We start from the raw sequence: 15729 nt of genomic DNA, 5'->3' as shown, positions 1-15729 counted from the left end.
GGGCGATTGGCAAGAGTCTAGGCATGGTGAAGGAAGGGTAGGGTATGGGGGGTGTTTACGAAGCGGGAAGTATAATGAGAAGCATTGATATCTGGCGATCTGACGAACATTTACAAGAAGTGATGTTGCTGGCCAAGGACAAAACGCAAGTGGTCTCAAATGTTGGAAACTCCTTCGATAATACGCGGCTGAGAAGTTGAAGTCTAATTGTACATCAAGTTCGTAATATATATATACAACGTGTATAGGTATTGTATCGATGGTAGTGGCAGCTTCGTGACTGAACCGATCCATCTGTATCAAATGCTTGCTTCAACACCAGGCTCTTTTGGCCTCTTCGTAGCCAGCCAACCTTTGAACCATCGTCGACCATGGACTGCCCATGACTCTTCTGTAAACTGGCCAAATCTTCGAGGTGATGTTGCGCCGTTGCAACCTAGGTAATGGGATTCCTGTCAAGTGGCCACCTGCCTCTTCTTCCTTGATGAAAATTCACCGCGCTATACTTCATTTCTCTCACTCTCTCGTGATTCCCTAGCATCGATGGAGATAAAGCCCGCTTGGAAATAAACAAACGACCACCTGGGTTTTCGCAGCTGGTGCTACCCGTCTTTCCCTTCCCCGTAGAATATCAAGCGGGCCGTCACTCTCTGTAGGGTATCACCGCTGGTCGACTATTCGGTGCCTATAGTCCGGGAGGCAAGCCTAAAACCAAACCCGGCCTCGTCTCTAATGACTGACCAGAGCATGAGCAATATGCACCAGCATCACGCCTCCTTAACCCTCTTAGCCGGCCTCGCCAAACTATCGTCCGGCAACCCCGACCGCTTCGTCCCCGGCAGCGAACTCGTCCGGATATCGTTGTCGTCCTGGCTGACGCGGCGCTGCGGGTACGTCGTCTTGAGCCCCTCGAAGCAGTTGTTGCTGACCTTGTCGCCGGTGCTGAAAAACGGGTGCTGCAAGGCTTGCTGCGCCGTCAGCCGCTTCTCCGGGTCGTACTCGAGCAGGCCCGCGAGCAGCTTGTAGCCCTCGGCGCCCAGGGACGCGAGGTTGTTGTTGTTGTTGTTGTTCGGGTTGCCGTGGGCCGGGGAGGAGGTGCTCGAACCCGAATGCGTGCCGATGGTGCGGTAGTACCACTCCTCTAGATGGGAAGTGGAGGCGGACGATTTCGACGAGCCGTGGTGGTGCTGGTGGGAGTGGTGGTGCATCATGGGCGTCTGCAGCATACCTAACGAAGAATACTCATGCATACTCGTCAGGTAGGGCCAGCGCTCCTTGGTCGGCATGCCCATAATGTCGACGATTTTCTGCATCTGGTTGCGCTGGAAGGGCACCGTCTTCTTCGAGTCCATCTTGGCCTCCTCTCCCTTGAAGATGGGCCGCAGCGACAGCAACTCGGCGAAGATGCAGCCGACGGCCCACATGTCGATGGCGGGGGTGTAGTGGCGGCTGCCCAGCAGCAGCTCGGGCGCGCGGTACCAGATGGTGACGACGACCTTATCGCCGCCGTAGAGCGAGTGGAGCGGCTTGTGGAAGAGCCGGGCCAGGCCCAGGTCGCCGATCTTGACCTGCCCGGCCGAGGTCACCATGATGTTGGCCGGCTTCAGGTCGCGGTGCAGGACCCAGTTGGCGTGCAGGTACTGGCAGCCGTTGAGGAGCTGAAACATGATGCTCTTGACCATGGTGGCGGGGATGGGGCAGCGGGGGTTCTGGGTGTGGTGGTGGATGATTTGGAGCAGGTCGTGCTCGGCGTACTCGAAGACCATGAAGATGCACTTGTCCTCGAGGATAATCTCCACCAGCCGGATCACGTTGAGGTTGGCCAGCTCGGAGCAGAGGGCCATCTCGCGCACGGCCGACTGGGAGATGCCCGTGTACTGGATCTGCTCGCCCTCCTTGTCGGGCTTGAACTTCTTGATGGCGAACTCGCCCGGCTGGCCCTGCCGGCCGACGGCCTTGTAGACGCGGCCATAGGTGCCGCTACTAATGAAGCCAATCACTTTGTACCGGTCCACGACGCGCACCTTGGATTGGTAGCCCGAGCCGAGGCCGCGGTCGCTGGGGTCTGTTCGTCTCATCAGCAAAGATTCGGTATGGTTACGAGATCATCATGAGTAGGAAAGAAGTCAACTCAAGTTCCTCGAGTCTCGAATCTGACGATGGGGACGGAGTAGACGGAGCTAGTGAAGGGAGGTCGTCGTTGGATGCCCGGTTTCAGAAGTAAGCATGGGGTTCTTGGTGGGTCAAGGGTTGTTTGTCGGTGGGGAACAGGTGCATGTGTCATCCATGGGGTGGAGTGGGCGACTGGCCGGATTCCATGTCCGATGCCTCCTTCGGTCTTGGTCCAGGCCAATCATCGGAAGGTGAGGCCAGATCCCCCGAAGGGACATACATACAACACCCGACAAGATATGCAAGTCTGTAGATCTTCCACGATAGCATTAGAGAGAGGGGGGTCCATGAATGAACTTGGAAAGCAGGCAAAGGCACGAAAATAGACCTACCGTCGAACGCAGCCTGGACGCTCCTCTTCATGCCTTGGACCCGCGCCGAAGACGGTGCGCTGGAGCTGGAATGAGGGTTCGTGAGACTCATGAGGACAGGCCAGAAGGCAGAAGGAGAGCCACTGAAATGGACCGAGAGGTGTGCTCTATAAAGCCGGGAGGACCGGGTAGTTGCACCAAATTCGTATCTCTTAGGTGCCACCTAGGTTAATGTAGACCATCACATCGGAAAGTCGATCCACGTTTTGGGGCGTCACTGCATATGTATGGGTGTGAGCACGCCTGCACAAACAATCAACTCGAGAGTGTTGGGTTCTCGCTGGCTCATAAGAAACAGAAGCTGTGTGACACTTCAATATACCAAAAACGAAGCGGCTTCGATGAACCATATGTGGTCGGGGAATGATTTGATGGTGGTCGTGTCTTTAGGCTCGGCCCCAATCGTCGAAGGTTAGAGGTGTGGCTAGTGTCGCGACATCTGTGGCGCAGGACATGCCAAACCGGGGGCGGCGGGACACGATGAGTCGGTATTCTTCAGTCCACGTAGTTGGATTGTGTGTTGCATTCAAATGCAGGCAACGCTGTAAGGAACGTAATCGAAATATGCTATTCAATCTTCAGGTTCGAAATCCGGATTGTAGACTTCTACGGTTGCATTCGCTTTGACTAATGGCACGGGCAAGTATCGTGATATGGAGCTCAAAGGGGCGGAAGGAACCACGTGCATCGTGAGATTCCAGAGGAAAGCGCTGATTCATGAATTGCTTCGTTTTCCCATCATCACTGCTAGATTTCATACTAGAATCAAGTGTTCTATTTATGAATCTCAAGATCCTTCCCCCAAAACAAGAGTAGATGGCTACAAGCGCCGTCCCGAACCAGTGTTTGGTCCGGTAGTTGGTTGGTCCTTAGCGCACGTTGTTGGGGAAAGACGAAACTGCTATAATACTCCGATACGCCGGCTTTTCTCCAATTGAAATATATACATGAGAACTTGGTGAGATTGGCTGCTCTCCCCCGATCAAGCGGCCGCCAGGAAAAACCCAACGAGACCCGCCACGACGCCAGCCCCGACTGCCCGCTGCGGCCCCTCCCGACCGCGGCCCGGCGAGCCGCCCCCGTTGCTGGCGTCGAGGATGGGCTTGTGCCAGCCGCAGTGCATCGTCGTGGGCCACTGCACGCAGCTCCAGTACGTGGTCTGGACGAACTTGAGGTTGATGTTGTTGTTGTAGGTGCCGTTCGCCGACGGCAGCAGAAGTCCGGCGCTGCCGCTGCCGCCGCCGCTTGGCAAAGAGGGGTGGATCAACGGCGCGGCTGTCACTGCCGAGGAGGGCGAGAAGCGCGTACGCGTACTGTTTGAGGCTGGTGATGATGCTGCTATCGTCGGGGTGGCGGTGATGGCTGGCCTGAGGGATGGGGAGGCAGCTGTGGGGAAGGAAGAGGGGGATGATATGGTTGTTGTCGCCGGCTGGGTGAGGAATTGGGATGTGATGGGGCTTCCCGGGATCAGGGGAAGGATGATGAGGAGCAGGATCACGTGGATCTGCACCCACGGGGTCGCTGTGGACAGCATGGCTCTGGTTCTGTCTTATATCAAGTATGGTGTACTCTTTTGTCTATTGATAGCGACGATGAGTCGCCGGTCGGGGATGGCAGATGCTCCTAGCGATGATGCCCAAACACCCGGGAGATACTGATATATAATTAACTCTTCAAGAGGAAATGCTTGCAGGATACCGTCCAACGACAACCTGAAGGGTAAGGGTAAACGCGCGAAAAAGGAGCATAAATCAGGCGCTCGCTACACATGAGGCGAAAGTAGAAACAAAGAGTCACAGACTCAGAAGAGTTGAGAGAAACGAGTAGATGTGGAAGCGGAAAGTGACAGAAAGTCAGTGCAGCCCTGTTTGAATAGATGACTTACTCATATATCTCATGTTTTTGTCTACTGATACTTGGTTGGGCACTCCTCGGAATTCTCCAACACCACCAAGATGGATGGATAGATGCAAGTCAAGTCAGGGTCAGGGCTAAGGGGGGCAAGATGCAGGGAGAACGCCCCCCCCCATCTTTGGCTTCCCTTTGCTCTCATCTTCTGTGCCTAGGTGCAGATTGCATCGCATCAGGAGGCATCCAGCAGGTTTCCAGAACCTATGACTCCTATCATCTCTCGTAGTAGGTGGTTTGCTGTTTCGTGCGACAAGTAGCAAGTAGCTAGCGAAAGCTGAAGCAAGCAACGCATGCCAATCGCCCAAAAGCGTAGTTGGCTTGCTTGTCGCGGCCTAAGGCGGTGGTCGCCAAACGGCTGGCCAGCAGTCGGCCTCCCACGGGGTCGCCAAGAGCCGGCGTGTGGGGGAAGTCTTTTGGGCACGTTTTGGGACGGATTGCTCGTCGGCCTGTCATTGATGTGCAGGTTTGCTGGCATTCGTCATTCATCCATCACGGATCGAAATGCGACGGACGCTCCTGGGAGGGCCCCTTGAGGTTTGCTTGTCCTTGAGTTTCTGAGTCAGTGGTGATGTACTCGTAGACGGTAGGGGTTTTATTTTTCCATCGTCGGTTTGTCACGGAAGAATTGTAGAATCGTAGAGAATGGGCGGGGTCAAAGACTTTCTGAAAAATGCTTGATGCGACGTGGGCGTGGCTTGCGGCGAGGGCGGGGCTCGATTTGGTGGGATCCTGCCATCTGATGACCCAAAGGCATGCGACATCTTACTTGACACGTTGGATGTCGCTCGGCCGTACACAATAGGTCACGTAGTTGACGACCGAAGGACCGCGACGGGAAAGGAAACCCATCTGTATATTTTAGCCTTCGACAGGTTGCTAATTATAAGCATCGCCTATAAGAGTAGATACTCACGCCAGCAATCTGACTGTGCTGGAGACAGGACTGGACTTAGCCGCTCTGCTCCAAAGTGAAGCGCCTAAGCTCCCAGGCGTGGCCCAATCACGAGCCTGATCGATCGCATTGCCAGCGGTTAGGGTCATCTAAGCCTCTCGCTCACTGCCCAGCGGCCCAGCTTCTGCGTCGATTTCCATGGTGTTATCTGAAAGTAGCACTTTCAGATCCCATCGAATCACCACGCTCCAACATGTACGTAGGGGGTTCCGGTACATGACTCTGTGGGCTATTGGCTTCCACAGCCCGTCATCGGGAATCCAAGCTACGTACGTAAGTAGGTGAGCAGGCCAGTGGTTGGTTTCCGAGGAGAACCCGCTCATCTCCCATGGTGGATGGTTGCTTTCCTATACGGCTGACCATGTGGGAGAGGGCATCCCTGATTGGAGTCTCTCGTCAGACAATGCCACCGCACCTTCACGACCTAATGGCGCATAGCCGAGTGCATTGCATACCTCCTACGTACATATCCAACTCGGCCCATGGGTGAGTGGAGGGTCTCTCGGCAGGCAGACGACTGGCAAGCCTTACGAAGAGCAGGCTCCCAAAGGGACCCAAAGCCGCGATCTGGCCTATCACGACCCGAGATGCGCCGTAGATCAGCTCCTTGTCACCTCATCAGCATACATACATAGCCTACACAGACAGACAGACAGACAGACAGACAGTAAGTACCGATGATGATGGCGCTTTCACTGCCTGCCTGCCTGCAATCTGATGTTCCACGTCGTCCCCTCTTCCCCCTGGTTCCTGTCAGCCCTTTTCTTCTTCTTGCTTCGTGCTTCTTGCTTCGTGCTTCCTACCCCTACCTGCTTGGCTATTTGCTATAAAGTGCGAGGCGTGAAGAAGGCATTGTTTCGCAAGAGGGATTTACTCTGCTTATTCGCCTGGACTTGTCTTGAAACCTGGATTACAACGGGCCGATCTGCTACATATCAGTCTTTGTCTGTTTCATTGGTCTTCCGCCCGGCACAAGTTTCCTCCCCTTCCCCCCTCCGTACCCGTTTTCCCAAAAGGCAGCTTTCGGGTTCCCCGCTTTCACTGTCGCATCCTGAACAAGACGAGAAAGGAACAACCCCCCTCCCCCTTCTCCTTCTCTTTCCCTTCCTCCCTTTTTTCCCGGCTGGTGTGACAAAACGACGACGACAGCTCCCCTCGAGAAGAGAAAGAAGCGAGCAGAAGGAAAAAAAAAAAGACGCAGGTCCGAACTCGCAATCGCTGCCCTTGACGACGACCCTCACCCCACGACAAGGAAGAAGGTCTTTCTTTGTTTTATACAGTTCGGTCCACATCCCCCTCGGTAGCGCTTAGTTGGCAGGCCAGACCGGGATCGCATTGTGTGTTTTGCCCACCTGCTGCATTGTCCAACCTCTATTCTCCGGCCTGTGACAGACAAGGAAGACCGCAGCTAGCCCCGATCTCCAGCTTTGCTCTGCTTGCTCTACCCTGCCTTGCTTGCTTGCTCCTCGGCCTGACCTCACGCTTCGACTTTCTCCCACTCCTCGCCTCTCAACCCCCTCTCTCAACCGCAACAACAACTTCTCGCCCCTGGCCATATATAATACATACGAAATAAACGACACAATGGCCGATTTACAGGGACGCAAGGTCTTCAAGGTCTTCAACCAGGACTTCATCGTCGACGAGCGCTACACCGTCACCAAGGAGCTCGGCCAAGGAGCTTACGGTATTGTCTGGTAAGTGCACTACTTGGCGCTGCGATTGCGACTGCGACTGCGACTGCGACTGCGACTGCGGATGCGCACTACGCTGAGCTGCGCCCGCGAGTCGCTGAATGCCTTTTTGCCACTTACTGACATGACATCAAACGAACGCAGCGCCGCCGTCAACAACCAGACAAACGAGGGCGTCGCCATCAAGAAGGTGACCAATGTCTTCAGCAAGAAAATCCTAGCCAAGCGCGCCCTGCGCGAGATCAAGCTGCTGCAGCATTTCCGCGGCCATCGCAATGTAAGTGCGGGAGAGAGAAGACTGGGAACCAACCTCGACTCGGATCCAACTGCACACAGCGCAGCGCACTTGGGCTGCGGAAATGCGACCGACGATTGACATTGACCCCTCCCCCACCATCAAATCAATGGCCTGCATACAGCACCAGCACCAATCAATGTCTCAACCCAATCGCATTGGCGAGCATCATCACCAACACCATGGCCGCAACACATACACACACCCAAAGAGAATTGCAACAGGATCGCTGATACCATGTGTTGCACACAATCTAGATCACATGTCTTTATGATATGGACATTCCCCGCCCGGACAACTTCAACGAGACATACCTCTACGAGGGTGAGCAAGCCCCGACTCCCAGCCGCGTTTGTCGCGACTATGACGACCCAATACTGACTGTTCGTCTTGATTCGCAGAGCTGATGGAATGCGATCTGGCGGCAATCATTCGTTCTGGCCAGCCGCTCACCGACGCCCACTTCCAATCCTTCATCTACCAGATCCTCTGCGGCCTCAAGTACATCCACTCCGCAAACGTCCTGCATCGTGACCTGAAGCCCGGCAACCTGCTCGTCAACGCCGACTGCGAGCTCAAGATTTGCGATTTCGGCCTGGCCCGAGGCTTCTCCGTCGACCCCGAAGAAAATGCCGGTTATATGACGGAATACGTGGCCACGAGATGGTACCGCGCCCCCGAAATCATGCTCAGCTTCCAGAGTTACACCAAAGCTAGTGAGTCCGCCCATATATCTCGGGTTATTGGAAAGTTTACTCATATTGTACCCTCACTCTAGTCGATGTCTGGTCTGTAGGCTGTATCTTGGCCGAGCTGCTCGGTGGACGACCCTTCTTCAAGGGCCGTGACTACGTCGACCAGCTCAACCAGATTCTGCACATTCTGGGAACCCCCAACGAAGAGACCCTCGGCCGCATTGGTTCTTCTCGCGCTCAGGAATACGTCCGTAACTTGCCGTTCATGGCCAAGAAGCCCTTCGCCACCCTGTTCCCCAGCGCAAACCCCGACGCCCTCGACCTGCTCGACCGCATGCTGGCCTTCGACCCTTCGTCGCGAATCTCGGTCGAGGAGGCTCTGCAACACCCTTACCTCAAGATCTGGCACGACGAGACGGACGAGCCCGACTGCCCCACCACCTTCAACTTCGACTTTGAGGTGATCGACGACGTCGGCGACATGCGCAAGATGATTCTGGAGGAGGTCTACCGTTTCCGTCAGCAAGTTAGGACGGCGCCGGCGGGTGGCGCCGGGGGAGCGGCTGGCCAACAGCAAGCCCCTGGCCAGGTGCCTATGCCCAGCGGTCAGGGCCAATGGACGCACGAGGACCCCCGTCCGCAGGAGTACATGGGCCAGGGCGGCAACTTAGAAGCCGAGCTCCAGGGCGGCTTGGATAGACGATAAAGAATTACAGCTGTCCAGATTACAAGAGTACCAAGCGGAATGACGAGGTCTGATTGGCAGACCCCTTGGTGGGCTTTCTAGATGAACTGGTTAATGTGAGCCGGGGACTGTGAGGGGGGCGGCATTGCGCCATGTTTGGATACAACAACCACTTGGCGGCGCGCCGAGCTATACTACTATCAAAAAGCAAATGGGGGGAAAGCCAGCGCCACGCCCGCCCACGTTTCACTGGGAATTCCTTTTTTATTTTATTTTATTTCCTCTCATGCTGTAAATGAGAAGGGGGTAGGAGAGAAGAGCATGAAAGAGCAAGCGCTTTTTGACAGTCGGTCAGTCTACACTCTCAAGTTCTTTTCTAAGGGAGAAGAAGATGGAGAACATACATTTCATCGAGCGAAAAGAAGTACAATGTCTTCGTAGGAGGCTGTCAGGACAAGAGATGATGAATCAATCCAAAGTAATCATAATATCTGCCGCGATGCTTGCGCTCCTCGTCGTTCCTGTGTGTTGCCTGCCCGCTTGCTGATTGGTCGGGACGGAAATGAGACCCTGGCGTACGCGACGGGGCATGCCCGGCGCTTAAGTAATATGGGATTTGCTTTGCCGAGGGCGGCTTTCAGGTAGGCAGGCAGGATTTCATGGCGCGGTGTGCAGGCTGCATGTGGAAGGTTGGTTCTGCCTGCCGGTCGTTGATTTGCCAGCCTTCTCTCGTCCAGGTGGGATGGACAGACAAATATTTATTGGGTTGTGCATGCGAGGTTGGGTGGTATGCATATGTGCTGGCTTTCTTCAGCGGGACTGTTTGGGTCAAGCAATGACTACTGGAGGGCTCTAGGATGAGGGAAGGACAGCGGAGGAAAGTAAGGAAGTCAGGCTGGGGTTATCTTTCAGTATATGCCGACTGTTCTTGGGGGTGGGCTCGTGTGGCACATGATACTCGGGCTGGTCGTATGTGTTGGTACGAGGTTTCGTAGACACTGAGAGGCAACAATACTGCTCCACGACGACAAAGCAACATAGAATCAATATATAGCTAGCAGTGCCATCCGGGACAAGAAGTCATTTCGTTTGTGTGGAAGCTTTGAATAAGAAAAAAGGGCGGATCTATTTACACCTGACTTGTGGTGAATCCTTCTACATACGTACGACGTATTATAGAAAAGAAGTAGAAAGGGTAAACCGCCAAAGGGGCAGACAAGTAACCTCAAGACACGCTGTCGCCACGAGGCGTTTCCCTTTCTCTCATCGGGTTCCGTCCATCGTCTCCCGTTTTGCGTGTGAATAAATACAAGAAATCCGCCAACGCCTGCCATCCCGAAAATATGAATAAAAGTTTTTTTTTTTGAGAAGACACCACACCACCGCATTAGATCCTGAACCCACTTCGTCCATTCCCGTTCGTTCGTATCGTATCGTATCCCCTTTTCTAGACGCACCGAGGCATCCCCTCCCCTCCTCTTCGTAAACCTCCGATTAGACAACCTGCTACTGCTGATCCTTTCCGCTCTACGCGTAGAACCAGTACTGCGCCGTGTACGGCACACTGATGGTCATGTTTGCCTCGGAGCACGCAATCGACGCCCCGCCGCTCGTGTAGACACGATACACCGACGCGAGCCCCCTTGACGCGCCGCTCCCGCTGTCGCCCAGCCGCAGCCACGCCACGGCGCCGGTGTCGAGCAAGCCCCTGTCGGCGCCCGCGGGCGCGGCGGTGTCGTTGAGCTTCTTGGCCACGAGCTTCTGGGCCCCGGCGAACAGGTCGAAGGTGGGCACGCCCGACGCGTCGAAGTAGTGGTGCCCGATCGCCTTCCGGGGCGCGGCGAGGCCGTCCAGGGTCAGGGCGGCGTCGGCGCCCGGCGGGGCCTTGAAGGGGGCCAGGACGTCGGCGGCGTACTTGGTGAGGGCGTTGCCGACGATGTGGAGGGGGAGGTCCGTCTCGTGGAGGACTTGGTCGGACAGGCCCGACCAGGCCGCCTCGGTCATGGCGGATTTCCCAGAGCCGGAGCCGGGGGGCCAGGTCGGTGATGTCGTAGAGCACGGCGAGGGCGCCGGTGGAAGAGGAAGCTGCCGAGTCGGGCGCGGCGCAGGTGTAGTTCTGGATGCCGTGGCCGACGACGATGTGCTGGAGTTGGCCCGAGGGGGGCGGGGAGTTGGGTGCCGCCTGATAGGCGGAGCCCAAGGTGTTAGTGGGCGTGTGGATGTGGGTATGGTTTGGCCTGTATGAGGAGGGTCTGAGATATATAGGGTGGGTATAATAGGGTAAAACTTACTACCAGTGGAAGGCAGAGTAGGGCCGGCAGTGGCAGGCGCCGAGGCCGACGCAGAAGCGGACGCTGTGGCGGATGCCGCTGTCGAAGGGCCGGGGAGAGGGCTGGATGAGATGACGGGTGTGCCACCGCTGCCGGAGCACTTTTGGTTTGTCAGTCTCTGGTTCGCTGGGGTTCATTGTCGTATGGTGAATATCTCACTGCCACAGCGGTAGGACGAGACACAGGAGCAAGGCAAAGAGTCAAAACTTACTCGTTTCCTCACCGGCCCGGCCGTGACAGCCGTCAAAGCCGAAGCCACCACGAAGAGGGTTTGAGGCAACATTTTGGTAGGCGTGCGTGGGTTGGGGGAGTTGTTTGTGTCCAAGTCAAGTCCCGAAAAGGTGAAAGGGAGAAAGTGACGACAGGCGGAACGGAGGCGCCTGGAAAGGAGATATAACAGAACGAAGGGAAGAAAGGCCCAACGGCAGGAAATTCTGTTAATGTAATAGGTCGTCTAGCGCGCGCCACCTAGACACACACACACACACAAGGTAGGAGTAGAAGGCCTTTTTATCTCTCTTTGCTTTTAAGATTGGGTGCGAGGTGCGTGTGTAACCGGGTCGGGCGGCCGTTGGGCGCTTAAGAATAGAAACGGGTGGGTGAGCTTCCGGAGCTAGGCAAGGCAAGGCAAGGCAGGCAAGGCAGGCAGGCCAGGTTTGGTCGGCCTGGTTCAAGAATAGAACGGAACGGGGTGGGAAGAAAAAAAAAAAAAAGAGCGGGCAGACGCCAACGGAGATGAAATCTAGCACCCCCACGATGGTATGAATATAGAATGAATCTAGTGATAAGAGAAGCGACCCAAAGACTAAGAGAAAGTGGAAAGCCCCGCCGGTTATTGTTGCTGTTGCTGGTTCGTCTTCCGGAGTCCAAGTAGAAAGGGAGAGTGGGAGGATGCTGGCGTTTATATCGTTTTGGGACTTCACTCATTCATACTTGATACAACTCCTACGTACTACGAGAAAAGCGAGTTGAGAGGAGGAGGATCAGCTACCCCTTCATCATATTGTTTAGGTTAATGATCAACTGGGACAAGGTATGGCTTCGTGTGTTTGAAAGGTGCCTGGGCTGTACCGGCGTGCTGGGCAGGCATCGCCATCTCACTACCAATACGCAGAGAGAGCGAGAATGTGTGAGAGAGAACAGGCCATCCCATCCTCTCTCTCTCTCTCTCTCTCTATTCCCCCTTCCCTCCCCTCTTGCTACTATTCAAGGGTGGGTGGATGCTCAGGTCAGTATGTAAGCCCGGTCTGGTCTGGTCTGGTTACAGCCGTGCATACATATGCAGGTACGGTGCTACTGCACAGGTATAGGAAACTCAGGTGAGGGTGAGCCTCGAGAGTGAGAAAAGTCTGTCTAAAAACCCTAGATAAACTTGATATGCAGAGACGGACGAGGAGACAGTAAGGATGGCTGACAGGGGTTGGGATGGCACATTGTACCTTGTAAGGGTAACCGATGCCAAAAAAAGAAGGCAGGCAGGGCAGGGCAGGGCAGAGGGACATGGACAGGCCTGGTATCCTAGCATGGGTTCCCGGGATGGGTGGACCAAGACGGACAGGGGTGAGATGTCTTGTCTTTTCTTTCTCGACGATGCGATGCTTGTACAAGTGTACTTGCATACGGGAACGCGCACAAAGGATCCCTGCTCCTGCAGAAGGTGCGTGTCCGATATGATATATTCGACGGGCGGCGCTGCAGGTTTCGTGCGTGTCTGGCCCGTGTTCTCTGGGCTCTTCTGGTCGTGTGTGAGTCTCGTGGGGTGCCGAGCGAGGGATCTCACCAACGGTCATTCCAGCCAGGTTTAAAAGAGGCTCCGATATAGCAGGCCCCTGGCTATAGCGGCAGGGTATCTGGCATCGGACCAGAGTAGCGCCTAGATGGAATGGACCCAAACTGCCCGGGTTGCGGCACAGGACACTCGGCGACGAAGGCGCCTCCGCGCCAACGAACCAATCTGGACGGAGGCCTGGGGGCGAGCAAGCAGGCGTCGCCTTTAGTCGAATCCTTCCCATGCCCTGTTGTGGTTTGCTATCTACAGCGTGGCCATGTAACCATCCGACAGCGACGACGCGGCTAACGTCAATAAGAACGTGGAAAAGCAGGATGCAGTGTACAACGCGCGGCCCACCAGCAAAAAAGCAAGTTGGTACTGCTCCCCGGCCGACCTAGCTATTCTCGGCTCCCTCTTCGTCCGACAGACAGACAGACAAACAGCGTAGTATTCCCCATCTGTGTGTGCCGCTCTAGAATCTCACTCCCACCCAGTTCTGCCTTGGTCGACGCTTGGGCCCTATATGATCCTCCTGCCTATTGCGATCCTGACAGTGACACTGCTCCACTTATAGTAGCAGGGGTGTATACTGGTAACGCCGACACGGCTTGCGGGCTTGCAGCAGAAGCTGGATTAGCGAGCGGCATGATTTAAATTAATTGCTGTCGGCAGTAGACCAAGATCACGGGTGGGAAGGTGTCGTTGAAGAGATGCAAGTACGCTTATTGGGTATGCTTCTGTACTAATCCAGCGACTCGGTTGGACAAAACGAAAACAATTCGAGGTTACCCAAGAACATGCACTTCTGATGCTGTTGTATGTAAGTGGGCAGGCGACAGACACAACCAACGTGAAAATCTGCTGAGAGCCGCCTTAGAGGGAAACCCCTCCCGTGGCAGTGAGCGATCTGCAGCCACTGTCCGACATAGCTCAGGTCGGACGAACACTCTGTCGAGATACGAGTCGTGGAGTATGCAATTCTTCCGAGTCTTCGAGTTTCATGATCTGCACCTTATGTCCCTGGGCTATACTGGCCATACCACCAACTAACACTGATGAATCCAGACGGCCAGGAACTGAGATTTCAGCAGATCCTGTTGACATAACATGTCTTGGTCTTTTGCCCGGGTGGGGGGGGGGCGTAATTGACGGAGCGGGTGGTGGAAACCCCCGCATAAGGGTCTCATTTAGCAAGTCAACTCCAGTCTCAGGGCTGCCACAGACAAATTGGCTGCTGGGTTAGTTACTTCTTTAGGCAGTCCTTAAGTTTGCTGCGCTGCCTTATCAGGTCCAGTCAGCCAGTTTTCGTGTGCGGCATTGATCTGTGCCGGTCGCTAACCGGGACTTGAGGATGTCCTCCCTCGCTCGACCTTGGCATGGTCAATGCCTTGATGTGTTTGTCAGGTACAGGTTGGAGCAATTCCCAGCGGGCAGGATCAGACCTGTCACCCCTTGTTGAAGTCAAAAACTGCTGTTGGTTCGAGGTCGTGGTCAGAATGCACACACACAAAACAATCGCAATGACTAGTGGGCTAGGACATGCAACCTCGTGACCAAGTTTCACGGGTTACATGGCGCATACTTCCTACGGCCATGTCATGACCTTTCCCTCGTGGAAGAAGCCTCACACTCGATGTCGATGGTGCGGCGACCCGAGAGAAGGAATCCTGCAGGATTGGGTTGCTTCTACTCGCCTTGGCCCAGGAAAGCCACAGGCCGAATGCGCCCCCTTCAATAAGAAGGAGCCAAACCACGGGTCTGTAATATTGGGAAAAAGAAAAAGCCCGAGCCCCATTATGCGAAGTTGGGATTCGCTATGCCACAGCCCCCCGGGCCGGTGAAATGGGCGGCGGGGCATGAAGCGCTGCTCGGAAGCTTGCTCCTCGGCCCTACCACCGCGTTCGTTGCCTGAAAATGCTTTCTGGTATGTGCATCGCCATCATATCATAATGCGACGCTCGGGTCGCGCACCTGCATGTTCTGTATTCGGCCGGTCGTTCTCACGGGGCATCTCCACAATGAGAAGCCGCGCAGATCTTGAAACTGCCTTGCAAGGCACGAGAATGCAACGGCGTTGGCGGTCGGCTAGATACGATGACAGGGGGTCGGAGGGGTCGTTCTCGTCAGCTCAAGCAGCTAAATCGCCCGAGGCGCTCAGCTAACTCTCTTTGGTTTGATGGAGCAGAGACATCATCGTCGCGATCCTCTTCATTTCGCCATTTCTCCCGGGCTCTCTCCTCTTTCCATGTTTTGCGACGACCTACTTTGAACAGTGACCGCATATCCTCAAACCCGACGGCAACTTTCTTTAAGGCTGGCCGGCCTGGCCGGCTCATACCGACCTGTTGGTTCGAGCGAGCCGGGAAAGGGGGGGTCAGTCACAATATCGGTCCACTATTGGTTTCGGAGTCCGTTCGCCCATGTTTGATGTTCGTTTTAGCGTCCATTGTTCCCAGCTGTCACTCACTCACTCACTCACTCATTCCTGGCGTGCCATCAACCCATCAACCAATCCATCCCATCATCAATCCAATGTCACCCGCGCTTTGTTCAGACGATTGATCGCCAAGCAAGGCAAAGCACGGCAAAAGATACGATGGCAGCTAGCTAGTCAGCCATCCATCCCACGAGCCCCAGAGAGGCACTTGCCTCTTTTGACCTCATCAACCACCTTACACCCACCCACCGCCAGACCAAGCCTGGCCTGAGCGACTCCGTCCATCCTGCTGGTGTGATATCCTTCCAGGTTCGGCGCGAAGCGGGAAGCATCGCATGGCAAGCCAAGCAAGCAGGCAAGAGGACGGGGTAAAGGGAGGCAACTTGAACCGTGACATGCTTGGAAACCACTTTTAT

At 55.2% G+C, this 15729-nt stretch overlaps 4 protein-coding genes across 4 annotated transcripts; 1 reads left to right on the top strand and 3 right to left on the bottom strand.

Moving 5' to 3' along the window:
- Positions 1–767: 767 nt before the first annotated feature.
- Positions 768–2595, bottom strand: PG986_011407 (meiotic mRNA stability protein kinase SSN3; the record flags this gene model as incomplete). Its single annotated transcript, XM_066847629.1, has 2 exons — positions 768–2065; positions 2505–2595. 2 exons carry the CDS (start codon positions 2593–2595, stop codon positions 768–770), a joined length of 1389 nt encoding a protein of 462 aa, XP_066697120.1.
- Positions 2596–3525: 930 nt separating this feature from the next.
- On the bottom strand, positions 3526–4077 carry PG986_011406 (uncharacterized protein; the record flags this gene model as incomplete). The annotated part of the gene is made up of 1 exon (XM_066847628.1): positions 3526–4077. One exon carries the CDS (start codon positions 4075–4077, stop codon positions 3526–3528), a length of 552 nt encoding a protein of 183 aa, XP_066697119.1.
- Positions 4078–6990: 2913 nt separating this feature from the next.
- Positions 6991–8796, top strand: PG986_011405 (mitogen activated protein kinase 2; the record flags this gene model as incomplete). Its single annotated transcript, XM_066847627.1, has 5 exons — positions 6991–7103; positions 7245–7377; positions 7653–7719; positions 7797–8111; positions 8174–8796. 5 exons carry the CDS (start codon positions 6991–6993, stop codon positions 8794–8796), a joined length of 1251 nt encoding a protein of 416 aa, XP_066697118.1.
- A 1506-nt stretch (positions 8797–10302) lies between these two features.
- Positions 10303–11388, bottom strand: PG986_011404 (uncharacterized protein; the record flags this gene model as incomplete). The annotated part of the gene is made up of 3 exons (XM_066847626.1): positions 10303–11012; positions 11067–11205; positions 11317–11388. 3 exons carry the CDS (start codon positions 11386–11388, stop codon positions 10303–10305), a joined length of 921 nt encoding a protein of 306 aa, XP_066697117.1.
- Positions 11389–15729: the final 4341 nt, after the last annotated feature.

This window comes from Apiospora aurea (assembly GCF_038362705.1).
Source record: "Apiospora aurea strain CBS 24483 chromosome Unknown utg000007l_segment0_segment0, whole genome shotgun sequence".
In the NCBI taxonomy this organism is placed as follows: Eukaryota; Fungi; Ascomycota; class Sordariomycetes; order Amphisphaeriales; family Apiosporaceae; genus Apiospora; species Apiospora aurea.
This window is presented reverse-complemented; position numbering and strand designations above follow the sequence as displayed.